This window comes from Mugil cephalus, chromosome 9 (genome assembly GCF_022458985.1).
Source record: "Mugil cephalus isolate CIBA_MC_2020 chromosome 9, CIBA_Mcephalus_1.1, whole genome shotgun sequence".
NCBI classification, from domain to species: Eukaryota; Metazoa; Chordata; class Actinopteri; order Mugiliformes; family Mugilidae; genus Mugil; species Mugil cephalus.
The window spans coordinates 14,149,268-14,165,489 of NC_061778.1; the positions used below are offsets into that span (position 1 = coordinate 14,149,268).

At 42.4% G+C, this 16,222-nt stretch overlaps 1 protein-coding gene across 1 annotated transcript in view; it reads right to left on the reverse strand.

Moving 5' to 3' along the window:
* LOC125013974 (lissencephaly-1 homolog) overlaps positions 1 to 15,717 on the reverse strand; it is a 33,957-nt gene extending 18,240 nt beyond the window's left edge. The window contains exons 1-2 of the mRNA XM_047594949.1: positions 15,556 to 15,717; positions 8,691 to 9,009 (exon numbers count right to left, since the gene is read on the reverse strand). Of these exons, the coding sequence (XP_047450905.1) occupies positions 8,691 to 8,722 (32 nt within the window). The 5' untranslated portion in view covers positions 8,723 to 9,009; positions 15,556 to 15,717. The remainder of the gene's footprint in view (positions 1 to 8,690; positions 9,010 to 15,555) is intronic.
* Between the last annotated feature and the right edge of the window lie 505 nt (positions 15,718 to 16,222).

Genomic DNA, 16,222 nt, shown 5'->3' on the forward strand with positions numbered 1-16,222 from the left:
AGCATAAGTTGACACTGAATTCATGAATGCCTCATAGAAATGCTCCTTTCCTTTAAATGGTCGTACCATATTTTCTTGGCCCTCCTGTGTTTGTGCACAACATTAATGCCACGAGACGCCAGACAAGCTGTCAGGGAGGCTTTGAGGTGCCAATACGAAGGGGGCGGGGGGTACAATCTGTCGGCCCAGCCTGTGCCCCCCCGCGCCCTCTCGGTCAGCGTTGAGCAGCGAAGCCCCTTCTCCCTCGGCCCACCTGAATCCCCCTGATGGCAGGAGCAGACCTCATTACAGCTCAAGGTTAGCGGGAGGTTATCTTACTTCTCTGACAGCCTGCTGCAAGTCCCGAAAGCTAGTCAAGACACCCAAGGTGATGCTGGCACGTCTGCAAAAGAGTGTGAGCAGGAAGCTCAGATGAGGTGTGTTTACCAGCTAATACGCCAGCAACAACAAGGCAGATCAGAGTACAACAAGTTAGCTCCTAACACCAGCTACGTCTCATGAAAGTCATTTTCATGTAACATCTATATCTAACTTTAGATAATGTGTAAAAAACCACATGCTGGATCAGTCTATCTTTGCAGCTGCAGGGAACTAGACGATAATGGGAAAACAATAGAGCACGCACAGCTACGTCATTTTCACAAAGCAGCACAGACACAAGTGAACAAAATGGGGGCTAATGTTTAAACATACAATAATAATTAAAAAAAAAAAAAAAAGAGAGCCACAATACTAGGAGCAGACGTGACCAAACACTCGGCTGCTTAACCCTGGATGTGCCAAATGACCAAATATCACGCGGCTTCTAATGTGCACGGCTCCCAATGGCTGTGAGGAAAAGACAGACAACAAGGTAAAGAGAGAGAGCGCTAACTGGCTGATCTCTATGGTTACCAGGAGCCCGCAGCTAAATGATGTGATGGGGAGATAGTGAGAAAGACGACAGGGTGATTATGTGGACAGAAAGACAGACAAGAGTGGGGGGAAAAATAAAAATAAGAAACTTTCACTCTTGCTGAGATCACAAGGCTTCATCTGTGAGGAGACCATGAACAAACACTAATCACCCAACAACTATTTGAAAACTCCAACAACGCCGGCGTCTGCTCAATAGTGCAAATAATCTCACGTCATTAAGTAAATTCTATCTAGTCTCATCTGTGTCAGAACTGTTCGCTCCTGGTCTTTAAAGCCTTAATGAAGTGAGCAGTGAGATGGGGTTCAGAGACGGAAGAGACGCATGAGCTCATCCTTCGGAGAAAAGAGGTGAGTCAGCCATCGAGCCACCGCCGTCACTTCCTCCCGGTTCGTGCTCCAGCATCGTACACTGAACACTGCAATTTAGACATAAACACTGGCTTCACAAGATTCTGTACAAATTACACAAAATGTTAACATATGGAGAAACCGAACCGACGTCAAACAATAAAACAAACGAAGGCTGACTACAGGACAGAAAGTTGCACCTGAACGCATCGCAGAAACTACAGCCAGATGACACATAGTGAAAGACAAAAAAAATGCTGAGTCTGAATTTTTAGCACCACTTATTTTTAAGCCTCTGTAGTTAAGACGTCGTCTCCTGGCTTCATAAATTTACTCTCCATCTTTCTGACCACAGTGGCTTTGATGAAAAAACGCAGGCTTGGATGAGGCGTTCACAAAAATTCAGAAAAAAAGATCTCATCTCGGAAATTTCAGACTTCTGATATCATAGCGTTCACGCCACAGGTTTACCTCGTAGGAGAAAAAATAAGCTTGGTATGTTGTCACCGTTTAATAAAATATGTGCAGCAGCTACTTATTTTTATTTTGAAAGCAGTAATTTCAAAGTCTGACAACTCAAGAGCTCAAGCTTTTAGAAACAGGGATAAGTGAACGAGGCTGTGACCCGGCCCTGGTCTGTTTCAATGGTCAATAGATTATTACATTATTCAATATGTGTAACTCGTTTTATACATTTTCATTACACATTTCAGAACTATCAGCACACAGGGGCGATGCCACGTGAAGTGGATGGTTAAATGAATAACACCTTATCAGATGTCGGAGGCTGGAGGCTGTGTCAACAAAAGCACTCCTTATAAAAGATATTCCACCCCAACACACCCAATGCAACACATCCACTGGGTTATTCAATCTTTAAAAATGGAAATCTAAAGTAAGAGGCAACAAAGCATATCAAAGAGGGAATGTCTAATTCATATGTTAAAACGCACCATAATTAAAATCATGACAGATTCGTTGATAATTAGTCCAGAAATGAATCAGACCAGAAGAGACTCTTGCCAAATCACACACTGTAATACATTTAACAAACAACACATTAGGCGCACAGCGATCCCATCAGCTACAGTTGCCATGCTGGGACATTTCTTCCTGCTATATATCTGTCCACGGAGCACGAGCCTTACAAAGGAACATTTCTAGACCACACGATGTATGGGTCCCTTCACCGCCGCTGATAAATGTTTAATAGAAAGTAGCACTCTGAAAAGTCCCTTGGCTCATATAAACCTCACCTTCCTATGGATTATTTCAAGAGCATATATCACAGCCTATAATAGCAGGATCTTTACCCACGCACAATCTGACAACTACTCCCTCTCAATGAGATTTTCTGGTGGCGTAACTGCATCAATAGTTGTTCTGTGGGATGATAACCACAGTGTAAACATAAAAATGACAGGGCTGTGCTTTGTGTTGATGCAAACAATGTCCCTGTTGAGTCACAGAGAGTGTATGAACCCGGTGTGGTTCGTCATGTAGAAATGTAGAAAGGGGAGTGCGGTGTTATGTTTATTTCTGAGTTGAGTGAACGAGACTGAAACAAGCAGACTATTCATTCAATTAATTCGAATGGTAAAGATTCAGGAAACATCGGTTTGCAAGTTTGAACCCTAAAATAACCACAAGATTAAGTGCAACTACTCAGTAAAACTAGCCTGGAAGCCCAACACAAATCGTTTTTATGGGGGAATTTCCGACTCTGTTCGGGTTCAGTGTGTCTGGAGTAGAACTGTTTAGGATTTATCCAGTAATGGACAGAAGATTAACAGCAACGTAGTCACACGTAGTCACGATTTTGTTTACAAAACACGGTTGCCATCGGAGAACTGAGACGTTTAGATTCCACCGTAACGTTTCTGTAAAAAATATTGACAGCTCAATAACTTTCAAGGACAAACTGTTAACAGGGGTTAAGACATTTATTGCTCCGATTGGCTGTAGGACTGTCCTAGGTTTTGCTTTCTCTATATGAGCCGATACACACCCATAATAAAATCCCATCGTATTAACAAGACTCAAATTCTGACAAGAGTTGACTCAGGTGACGTCACTTTACAATCAAATGACGGTAGGAGAGCACTCCTTTAATCTCACCCACTCATCTCACTCATTAGATTAAACATACTAACGAATCTGACAGAAAATAAGACCACAAATGCAGCTCAAAAGAAAAAACAAGAAGAGCAGCAGACTGGTAGAGAGATAAAATGGCTCAGAGCAGCTGATAACTTCTTAGAAAGAACTTTCTAAGAAAAGAAAAGAACAGAAATAAAAATCATATGACAGGAATTCATGACAGGGTCTATTATTTATCTGGCCAGACAGACGAAGAGCAGTCCTGAAGACACCAAGTATGTCACCTGGAAGCAATCATCGTTTAGATTAAGCAGACACATCATTTTAGAAGAGAAAGAGGGAATGTCCTTTACTTGATTTCCAACTTTTACTCATGATAAAGATTCTTAGATGAGTGATTATCATAATGGGGCTAATACTAATGTGTAACAGGTAAGTTATGAAGGAAAAAAGGCCGTTCACTATAGGGCTTTTTTTCATGAATAATTACAAGTTCACAACATGTTCTAAGATGAAATAAGGGGACATTTACAGCCCAGAGATAAAAAAAAAAAAGGATTTAAATGTTATCAAGATGAACTGAAGAAACAATTACGTTTTCATTTATTTTGACATATTTATTTATATTTAAAACAAGGCTCCAAAGTTTTGAATTTAGTTTGGAGTGATAGTTTTTACTGGAGGTGGGAGGGGCTGTTTAAAGATAACCAACCACAGTAATAATTATAGTTGATTAAGTGATGGCGTGATTACCAGATTCTTGTTCGATGAGTGCACATTTTCATGCATTTGTGGAAGGCGTGGTTAGGGCGCTTCTACTTTACCTGGCAACAACAAATAGATCAACTATTTTCTGATTGGCTGATTGGTCGAAGCAGAGCAGCCTGCCCTCACCTCATCTAGTCATAGATTAGTAATGTCCATTTGCACCAGGTTTCATCATTCTTCAGCGTGGGAATTGTTTTCTGTGGCGTGATGGCATTTAAACTGCTACGTCTGTAACCTCAATAGCAGTGCGACCTGTTACCGTAGTAACTCGTTGTAGTCTGCGTGCAGAATTTCTTTCCTCATTCATAAAACGTTAAAATCAGGGACAACTTTAAACGAGGGGACAACGGGGACTGAAAAACCCACAGAACTGACACGGCACCTTTTTTGGAACCAGTTCTTCGTGGAAATGTTGCGGTCAGAAACCGTGTCTCACAGCGCACTGTTTCGAATGCTGTGTAATCAAATACACCGGTATGCTGGTATATCACAAATTCATATCATGACGGAAAAAAATACCGGTGTTCAGTATGAATCAGTGCACCGCCCAGCCCCACGTTCACTCGCAAATTAAGAGCAATATAGTGGAGATCAGCCGTTAAGCCGGGGCAAAACTTCAAAGGGGAAACTCCCTCTTGTAGGGATTCACAAAGAAGATCCTACCACTACTGTATTTCTATCTTTTCTGGATTATGAGGAATAATGAAGGAGTAGTTGAAGATCAAAGGCGGCACAGGCCTGAAAGACCAGCTGTGTGTCTACGCACCAATACACACAACAATGTCACATTTCATCTGTAGAGGGTGTGTGGCATGTACACATTTGCTACAGCGTGGTGATGGTGGAGTTTTGTTGACAGAGCTCAAGCCAGCAGTAAATGTTTGTTTCTTAAATCCCCATGAGACTGTGTGCGATTCAACCTTTGATAAATAAAGGATAACAAGGCAACAGCACAGTTGTGAGGACAGACATCCACCCACATACACAAAAACACTTTCTACTAACCTTACACTATTTGTACTTGTATTAAGCTTGTATTAAGCATGCTTATTCTTGTCATTGTAATGTGACATACAATACCATGATCAGTGGGTTTTAATTTGTCTTTAGCAATTATCAAAATAGTCGTTGCTTAAGTCAACTATCAGTTATAGTTATTTGACTAATTACTACAGCTGTATTTCATGGGGAAGCCATGAACAGCCACTAAAAACTCAAAGGTGTAACAGTCCCAGGTTTCTACATCAGATAAACTGGTTTTCTTCTGGTCCCTTTTATATGGAGGACAATAACTGATTAATATGGTACAATGGTTCATAAAACAGAGACTGTAAAAGATTCCAGCCCATCTGTGTGGCAGCGATAGACACCACCGCACATTCACCCACCCATGTCCCAAACCTCTCTGTTGGTGCAGAGCTGACCAACCATAAGATGGCATCCATGTGCCGGCAAGAAATGTCTTTTTCTTTTCTTTTACTTTCTGTAATTTTGGGGGAAACCCATTGTCATTTCTTTTGGGTCCCTGTGAATCACAAGCAGCTGCTTTGTGATTTGTACAAACTGTTGTTTCTTTAAATCTTTACACGCCACTTTTAAAGAATCACAGTTTGAACCAGTGGCATATGAGGACACTACAACACACCTATTTGTTCCAGGGCTCAGGTGGAAAGAGTGAAACCCTAATTCAGATTATATGCATGTGCATGAACAAAGCGACATCAGACAACTTGTATTTGTGTATGTAAACATGATACCTGTTCTGAGAAAGAGGGAACGATTAACGAGTTTAAGATTATTAAACAGAGCATATGTTCACTGTAAACTCCTCATACCAACACTGAATCAGTCACCTCACTGAATGGCAGCTCGTTTGTTATGTCACCACATTCACAGCCAGGGGATGATGGAGACAGGAAAAAAAAAAAATCACATGATGTGATATCTTGTTGCCTAAGACACGGGGGAAGGCTGAGAGGGATTTGCTTTGAAAACCAGAGAGAAAGTTCAAAGCAAAAGGCCTCATCTGCACATGGGTGCCTCCAGGTCCTTCAGGGGAGCACATCATTTGTGTTCTTGTATCTATTTTTACTACATGCTGCCGGGGATAAGTCCCCTGACCCTGGTGGGAAACACAAACGCACTTTTCATTGACTAAAATAGGCAAAAAATAGAGTTGTTGTGAGGCTACTGCGCAATCACAGCATCTGACTGAGGTGCTGACAAAACAGCACCAGTTCAGAGGACAAAGATTATTTCTCCTTTTGGGATATGCTGTTCCATCCCAGGATAATAAAACTGCTTTGCTGTCTTTCTGATCTATGTAATAGAGCAGCTCAGTAATTACTGGAAAAACAAAAACAACACGGGAGGATTAACTGAGATTCTTATTGTTTTTGCGTAATTTTACGTTCCTGTTGTCAAGTAAAAGAACTAAAAAAAAATAACAATGACAAATAATAACATAATGCCAAAAACAATTGCCCTGATTGCACATGGTGAGGTTAGCTTTGTCAGACTGCCTGCAGTCATTTGATTGTTTCTGACGGTTAAAAACGTTGATGAGGGGAAGAGGACGTCTGCAATGGGAACAAACCTTATTCGCCGGCCAATGGTAAACAAGGTTGTGACAAACAAAGGAGGGGCCCAATGAAAAAAATTGTGTGAATGGAAGACAGTCAGTCGGTCACTGTTCCCATTACCCCCTCTGTCTGACTCACAACGGGCCGCCCGGTTTCCAAGCCGGCTCACCAAAATGAGACTGCCAGTTAGGAAATGAGATCTTAGGGGCACTTTATGGTCGACTCAATGAGAGCACGGAGCGAGCCAAGCGACATCTCCAACGGGTGGAATGCAACATATGCTTGAATGTGACTCGAGTGGTCCCACATCAGTTTTCTCTAAGCTATGGGGCCATGGAGACTTGTGCAACAGAGGAGAAAAGAGGGTTGGGGGGGAGGCAGCAGCAGCAGCAGCAGCTAGGGGGGTCCTGGCAGCTTCTTCTGAATAGCAAATAGCATGAAAGATTAGCATTCCAATGGAAATCTCCATACCGACAGACCCCTCCCACGGCACTAATCACAGAAAACACAGAAACATTGTTAGGAATGTGGAGAGCCTTGTCATGTGGACGTTGATGCACTTCTCAGTGACAGTGCAGGAATGGGAGTGAAAACGACAGCCAACGTGAGACGAGGTCTCCAGCTCGTCTCATGTCAAGTTGGCGGCGAATATCTTCGCCGTGTTCTCCTTTCATTAGACTCCTTCAGTGATCATCAGCAAGATCCTCTAGTCTCTTTTAATGACCTTGTATCTCACATTGAGATGTTTCCACTTTTTATCTCCTGCCTCAGGGGTTAATTACGAAGCCCGCAGACTCAGCAGGGCTTTTCCTACTTGATATATACCACACAGCTCATGAGCAGATATTTCTTTTGTCCGTATGCCACTTCTCAGACATGTTGGGCTACGAGTACTGACAATGTGCACAGAGCAAATGAATAATCTGGATTAACTCTTTTCCCCTTGTGTTTATTGCGGGGCAAAGGTGGAACTCTGAGCCCCTGCTAAGGTCAGATGGGGGCAAATTGTAACTATCTAACATTTGCCAGCATTGTAGGTGGAGGATCGATGCATTTGTGCTTCAGTCCTCAGGGGAGGTCAGGAACCTTCAACCAGTCATTGATTCATGTTGAGAGGTAACAGTGAGAAAACTCAATCTTCCCGTTTAAACTGAATCACGTGGTGAACACACACGTGTGTCTGGAATCGAACAGATTTGTTTAATATAATAAAGGTTAATTGTAACAGGTCTTTCTTGAAACTATTTCAGAAATGTCATTGTTTTGCTTGGGCACAGGGGTTCAAACATAAGGTAAGTGGAGGAAGCTCAAACGAGCGCAAGTCAATCATCGGGCTCGTTCTAATGTGTACTCATACCACCGGGCGGGTTTTTAGTGTTTGACCCACACGTTTCATTAGATGAGTGTCAGTTAGACATGTGCTGCCACAACATGTCAACAAAAATGTCGGACAAGACGTAACCCTAACCTTCACATTTGGGTCAATGATGCTAGACTTGGTGCAACCTAACACCCTCAGGATTAGACTGTTAATTTACCCGATTAGGAAAAAATATAGGATATAAATAAAATGCTTTAGAAGAAAATCAATAAGTTAATTTGAGATTTCTCAACTGTCTCTAGTTTCTTATTTCATTAGTCAATTTTCAAATTATACAATATGTTTGGACATTAAACAGTGGGCTAAATAACATGAGCAGCCTGATAACACTAACTAATATCTATGATGCTATCAGCCAGTCATTTAAATAACTGAACAACAGCCCAGCGGAGATTACTTCTCTTATCTAACTGGAAACCCCTTTGCCTTTCAGAAAAGCACCAAACAGTTTTTCATTTTCTCAAATTTACACAGTAATGTCAGAAACAGTTGCGCTGGGAAGCTGTGCAGGTGCATGAAAACACAACGAGCAAAGCACGGCGTATTAATCCACGTCTCCGTATCACGCTACGACAGGTGCGTTGACAACTTACAGTTCATCTCGTTGTCGTTGTGACAGCACCATGATGATGATGGGGCGGTGTAGGCAGGGCCGGGAGGGATCAGTTGGTAAAAAGAAGAATCTTGTGCAGCTGCTGCTCTCCTCGGTCAGGAGATGAGCTGTGCTGATCCAAGCAACACGGGGGAGAGGACGAGTCGTGTACTCCAATGGTTGGGCTGGTTGGTTTTATCCAGACAAAGACTCAGAGTGAGAGGAGGGGAATGCAGGAATCTTCCCCCCGACCGGCTGACTCCAGGGACGAGAGTAGTGGAGAGCCTGCAGACCAGTCACCAGTCAAGTCTACACTGCATCTGGAGAGGAGGGAGAAGGGGAAAGTCAGCATTAGGTATGCATGACAGATAACATGAAGAGAGGGTGGGGATGAAATTGTTTATAGCCTAGGAGTACTGCACCAGTGTTTTGCACCAGTTTATAAAATGGCTGGAGAAACACCCAACAATGACAGAAAAGGGAAAGAACAGAGCTGCACTTCCTCCTAGAAATTAAATTAATTTTCCCCTAAAAAGCTTTAACAACACTCAACAAGTCAATGAAAACCGTATCGCAGAAATTTCACCAAAAACACCTCCTTTCATTTCTATTTTCCAGATTTAATCCAGCTACCTGTCATCACAGTCTGTCATGTCACCAGGCTGGTTTGAGAGCTCTGGTCTGGTCTCCCAGCAAATGCCTCTCTGTGAACATACAAGACTTGACCCACATTCTCCGCGCAACGCACTTCTCCTCTCAGGTCGACAGCAGAAAAGAAAAACAGGACACACCAGAGTGGGCTCAAGTAACGGCCGTGCTCTTGTCAAATTCCCCGTTAACGTTGAGATAACAGTAGCTGTGTTTCCATCGCAGAGTTCCCCAAAATAAAAGTGTTATTTCTGAAATTTAGATAAAGCACTTTATACGTGTTTCCATTGAAAGGTGTTTTGCATATGAGCAGTAATTTTCGTAAAAGTCTCGTCTCGCGGGTTTTCAATTTGAGGAAGACGGACTTCAAATGAACAGGTCACATGACTCAACTCCAGAGATGCCAGTGACGGGGACATGCGAAAAAATCAATATGTCTAAATAAAACACCTGATATGAGCATAAATGTATTTTAGCCATATTTGAAAGTTTTTTTGTTTTTTTTTAAATGTAGACACTCCCAGTTTTTTATTGTGATATTTGTGTTTTACGCATTTCTAGAGGTAATGGAAACGCAGCAAATGGCTGTTGGCGCCAATAAGATATACATGAGTCTGAAAATGTGTTTATTTTCAGCAATGGAGCAGTAAATGCAATACAGCTAGAAATGACTTGATGGAATCACATTTTACACTGCATTGCTGTCTTAAAAAGGACTTTGCCAAAGCAGGTACCCACTGGAATAAGCCTCTTAGTCTACTGGGAACAGCCTGAGCAAGTCTCTGCCAAACCAGTAAACAAAAGGTACCAACTAAGCCAAACGACCTCTTCCAGAGACCTGCAACTGTCAAAACTGCGGCGAGGCAGACATCCAGACACATGCACAGGAGGCAGTGTGCTGCAGAGCTGCTGCAGTGAGGGCAGCGACAAGTCTCCAGAGTAGCCATGAGGACTGGGAACACCCCAGGAAACTGCAATCGAGGAAAAGTTACACATTTCGGCTGATGATGCAGGAGTGATATTACCACAGGGGAAATTCTTCCAATTCAATCCTATTTTTGCTTGCAGAAAAAAAAATCCACAGTGGCTTATGGCTGCAGATGTAAGATTGACATACCTGGCAAACAGAGTCCACTCTGCTGAATTTATAAAGTGCTTGTTTATCATGTGAGTTTGCTGATTTATTTGCATATCAGAGACAGCAGCAGAACAGTACAACGGAGAGCAACCTAACCTAGCCAATAGCTAACCTCTGGACCCTGACTTCACCACCTGGCAGCAGTCCAAACGTCTGCTTACCTCTGACTGTGTGTGGGTTATCGCGTGCAGTGGATTTCTGGCCACTGCCCAACAACTCTGCCATGATTCAGGGTCAACGTATTACACAACTACACAATAAGGCGATGGTACTGAGGCTAAAAATGGGTCCGTCCACACACCAAACGACCATTAAAAGACATGCACCATCTGCATCAATGTGTGAAAATGAGGTCACCTACTATATACCGATAGTACTCTCTGCGCTGCTGGCAGCTGCCAACGCTGTGTGCATCCGTTAATGTTTTCGCTGTCTGAAAAATCTCATTTCCAGTTTCCAGTATTGAGCAAAATGTTTGCACAATCAGGATAATTGGCTCGGCACAAAATTAGGTTTCTTGATAGAAGGGGGTATGTACTGCAGCTGTAGTGCATCTATAAATCTGTCCACTGATGGTTAATAATGATAATATATCTTCCTCCGATTGATCCTGTCTTCAAGTAGTGGCAGGAAGTCTACAACAGTGGGTTACAGCATTTAATTGAACCAAATGGTGTATATGCTGTTAAAAACACCACGTTGAAAATGATGGTGAAAATATTCTGTCTTTTGGATTTATGAAAGTCAAAACTGTGACGAACCACACCCAATGTCTGTGCACATACTCTGTAACGAACATCTGCCAAAACACAGAATCTGTGTCTAAATAACCAAAATTATAAAAACAAAAAAGATGAACGTCAGCAGAAGCAGAATGTTACAGATGCTAAAGGAATCTGCAAGAAACTACAGCAAGTCTTAATTTAATGTCAGCCTGAGTTTAACTTGACGCCACCAGCCAAATACGACAGACGAGGTACGTGCACAACATTTTCTGACTACCAACGTCTGAACAAAGGAGCACGCCTCTGTGGAACGCAGAACAAGAGGAGGTCTTAAGTAAAGTCTGCTTCCAGTGTGAAACTGTATCCCGGGAGATTATCACAAAACATATCACAGCAATGTTGACAAAGCTCATCACCTCCCAGCCACCATTGATTCACAGGTTTCTTTTAGTGTCGTTATGTCACTCTTCCCTTTCTAAAGACGGCATCTCAAAGAGATGGAATCTGGAGCACCTTCATTTTCTGATGGTGACTTCATCTTGATACCTTCTGCAGTATGTCGACAACGTTGGCCTCGACTGCCTTTTAAACATAGCAGCATTAACCATGAACAACAATGAGATGCAAAGAAAGAAAAAAAAAAAACGCAAGAAGCTAGTCAAAGCATCATGTGTATTTCAGGTATTTTCTGCGTGATGTCGAAACCTGTCTCCACCTGAGGGCAAATAGCACCCGAACAATGCAGGTCAACAGACACCACTTGAAATAAGTAGTGTCATTTTTGGCATTAACAAAGAGTAAGTCTAGACACTACTATTGACTTCCTGAACCGTTTCAATTCTAAAAACAATTTGAATTAGGTATGAAAGAGATTTTCAGAAACCCAATGTCGTCATTTCCACAGTATTTTACTTCTAGTTGGCACATCAGACTTATGGCTTTAGCCTAATCAGTCCACATCATTTTTAAATGCAAACTGCTGCCACACATCAGCATTCAGACTTGCTGATACTCCCCAGGTTGTAGCTCCTGTCCCTCACATGTGGACTGGTCTTCATTTATAACAAAATTGGACGCAGGAAATTGCATTTATTTAGGGGGAAAAAAAGCAAGTACCTCATGAATTGGTGTTGGATTTTAAGCTACATTTCATGAATTTACCAAGAGAAATGAAAAGCTAAGCTACCGCCTATTCTGTAGCAGTGACACCAACACTTACCAATTTAGATCAATGTAAGTAGATACCTATAAAAAAAAGCCAGTAGTACATTACTGTGCTGCACCTACTGGATAAAAACGTATATTTTATTGGTGAGCAATAAAGAATGGTAGTAAATGAAGACGACTGCCTACTGAGATCTGAATGTGAATCTGCGATGTGAATCTGGGCAACAGCAAGGAAACCGAAAGGTTGAATCATCTGTAAATCATTTCTACTTTCTGTGAATGATTCTACTTGGTAAAGGACTCAGAAGCCACTCAAATGGCTTTATGGCCAGATGATGATAAAACTGGCCGAACATCTGGCACAACTTTTGATGTGAGGCTGTTACACCATGCGATGGGCTTTTATCAGTTAAGCAGGTTGGTGACAATCGCCCAACGTCATTCACTCTGTACGACCCAAATACTCTCGCTGGCCATCATCGTAACAGATGTGATACCTGATGAAAGAGTCAATGGAGGCTCCCACACACAGAGGAACAAGACACTGAGCAGACAGGAAACCAACCGGAGCAACAAATCAATCACATGCCAATAACAACCTGCACACATAGAAGGAAAGAAAACAATTGAGGCTGTTAGGCCTCCATCATTCATTCATGTTGGAATACAACAACAGCAAAGATTAGTGCACTTGAATCTCTCTGCACAATGACAAGCTGATTTTTATGGCTTTAAATACAGATGCGTGTTGTTGAGTTACTGTTGACATATTAGCGCGCTGTAAATGTGTTCAAACCAAACATTTTGATTCTCCAAGCAGCTCCGGCAAGTTTTTAAACAAAAACTGGTTGCAAGGAAATCATCCAACAGCCTCCAGGGCACGTTGGCAATGATGTCAGTCTAATGGAAACATTGTCAGACGCTTCCTCGTCACTTGCAAAACGTATTTATCAAAACAGCCCGTCAAGACAGTCATTTGTAGGGTGAGCGGCAGTCGCTGTTGGCAGCAGGAGATTAATGGCCGTCTGTCTGGAAGGTCAACCTCTGTGCTACTGTCCACTTGGCGAAGGAGACCAATATGGGCACCTGCCCTTCAGCCTGCCACAAGCACAAAGACAAACAGCCCCTCGCTCTCATCATTATCTGCTGGTACAGCATGGAGAAGAAGGCATCTCATAAAAACTGTATACGTTTCTGCTTTTGCCAACAATCTTCCAGTCTTTACTTGTACAAAACTACCCCAAAAATAACTACATTTGGGAGGAGAACCCCACAAAACCACTTTCTGTCCTTTGCCTCCCCTGCTGATGAATTAAAAGCAACCGCCAGCAATTTCTAAAGCTTTCCACTGCAGAGATATACAATTGGTGCTGCTGTATTTCCACTGCTGACATTACTGAATAGAGCCTGGCTGCGGGGATGCACTTATTCAAATCAACTTCTGATAAAAACTCGGGACTGGGAAAGTAACGCTTTCAAGTAAAACCAGCTGACCACATTCGCTGAATAAGCACGTCTGTACTTTACATACGCACACACACAGACACACAAAAAAAGAGAGGGCTGGTGTTCTCATAGTAGCCCTTAGCGTGAAGGTTGAGCCACGCTTAGTCTGTATATCTGCCTTCATGACGTTCAATTAATGCATGGAAAAGCATTTCCATGTTAACATAAAAGACAAATTAATTCATAAATGCATATTTGAGAGCATAAATTGGGCTGCAACAAATGCAAGAAGTATAATGAAAGCATTATCCTGTATTATTAGCATTACGGTTGAGTTCAGATATGCTTTACACTGCAAAAAAATAACTTATTCTCTCTTCAAAATGGATGCACTTAGTCTTAGACTAAAACCAAAAAAAACTCTTACCTGAGAGGAAAGTAAGTGGTAATTTTTTAAAGCTGTAAACGTGTTTTTTTTTTCTAAATAAATAATACAGGATTGCATCAATATGCCATGATCCCTGTCGAGCAGCAGCAGCAGCAGCAGCAGCAGCAGCAGGGTATAGTCCTTTCAGGCGTGGCTGTGAGAAGAAAAGTAGCCAGTGCTTTATATCCGATACCAAGACCAGGTTTGGCCACCATTAAGAAGGAGACTCAGTGTGAGCTGCCACAGCGACGATTTACATTCACCCCACTGCGAGAGGTCTGGCTCCACAAATTCCTGACCCGAATAGCTCAACCGTGAATCCACACAATGAGAGAGAGAGAGACACAGAGAGAGAGAGGGGACAAAAACAAGACAGGACACTTGAGCACTGCTGGGTAGAGGCAGCTCATACAAACACATCCAGCCTCCGACGTGCTCCACCCTGATTTTCAAACGCGGTGCCAACAAACCCGCATGAAGACGACGGGAGCTTCAGCTGAAGCCTGGCAGCATCAGAGCAAACCCACGGACACTGACACGGACACACACACACACAAAAAAAAAAAAACCCGCAGCCGAGCTAGGTGATGTCCAGTTAAAAATAAAAAACAGATGACTAGCGCCACTTCACATGCCAACACTGGATGCAGCGGCGAGTCAGAAGGAAGAAGATGACAGCGGTAAAATGTTACACATCTAACATTAACCCTTGGTTAACATCGTGTGGCTTGCATTCACATTAGTTGTGGAGAGGTTGACAGCACTGACGCCGCTTCAAACTATGCTAATTACTGGTTAATACTGACTTGTGATGCAGGCGAAACGCAAAGGTGATTTACGATGGCAGTGACACGCCTAAACTTAATACACTGACATGCTCCCTGAATTAATGATTTCGACCAACCTCAGTCTCACTCGGTAGCTCAAATGCCATCTACTATTTTAAAGCTCACTATCTTAGCTAAAGTTGACATTAGCCCAGTTAGCAGTCAGAAAGTTAGCTCGTTGACAACATCACCTCTTCGCGCAAACAGCGACGATAAAAACGCACTCGGGCTCCGTTAGCCACAGTTAGCACACACACAGGGAGGCGGCTTTAGCTATCTGCACCCATATTGTTTCAGTTTACAAGGTTGTTCATGTGGACACAAGGATAAACTCCGCTGACAAGGTACCTGCTGCTCCAGTCCAAGCGGCCTATCCGCCATTTTGAGACATAAAAAGGAGGTGCACAAATTACAGCCACATCGTCATTTTCCCCACCTAACGCCGGATTCCTTCCACCGTCGCTAAGCGGAAAACTTCTTCAACTCACCCTATTGTTTGTGGCCCGTGGGTGTCCTCCGCCGTCTCTCACGGTAACACGACCCGACGGGGCGTGAAATTTGCGCTCCTAAATATGATCTCGTGATGTGGAGGTGAACTGTGTCCGTCTCCTCTCGCTACCGCATTCGCCTTCAAGCCGGGCGCGCGCACGACGACCCTCGCGTTCACGGGCGGGCGGGAGCGCGCACGCCCTTGACAGCAGAAAAAAAAAAAATTATTTGCTCGTTAACTCTCGCGTGACTGCTCAGCATTAGTACTTATTTTGATATGAAGCATCACTTTTTATATGTATTTATTTATTAATTTATAACGTGATGCCTATTGTCGGATCACTTCTGTATATATTATTAATTTAAATGTAGCATACATTTAAATTTTAAGGTAGAATATTATTTCCAGCACACTTCAGGTGCAGATATTACCATTTTTACCCCACTACATTTATCTGATTGCATTGTATAACCATTTTGCAAATTATTAATTTACATATAAAAACATACAATTCGCATATAGATGTGCAGTTATAGATTAAACTAACAATATCTTCCAAAAATGCTACATTAAATTATTAAACTCCTTTTTGCTTGTAATATTTTTTTATGTTTTACTGACTTATTACTAGTTTTACTCTAATTATCCCACTACTTGTAATGCCT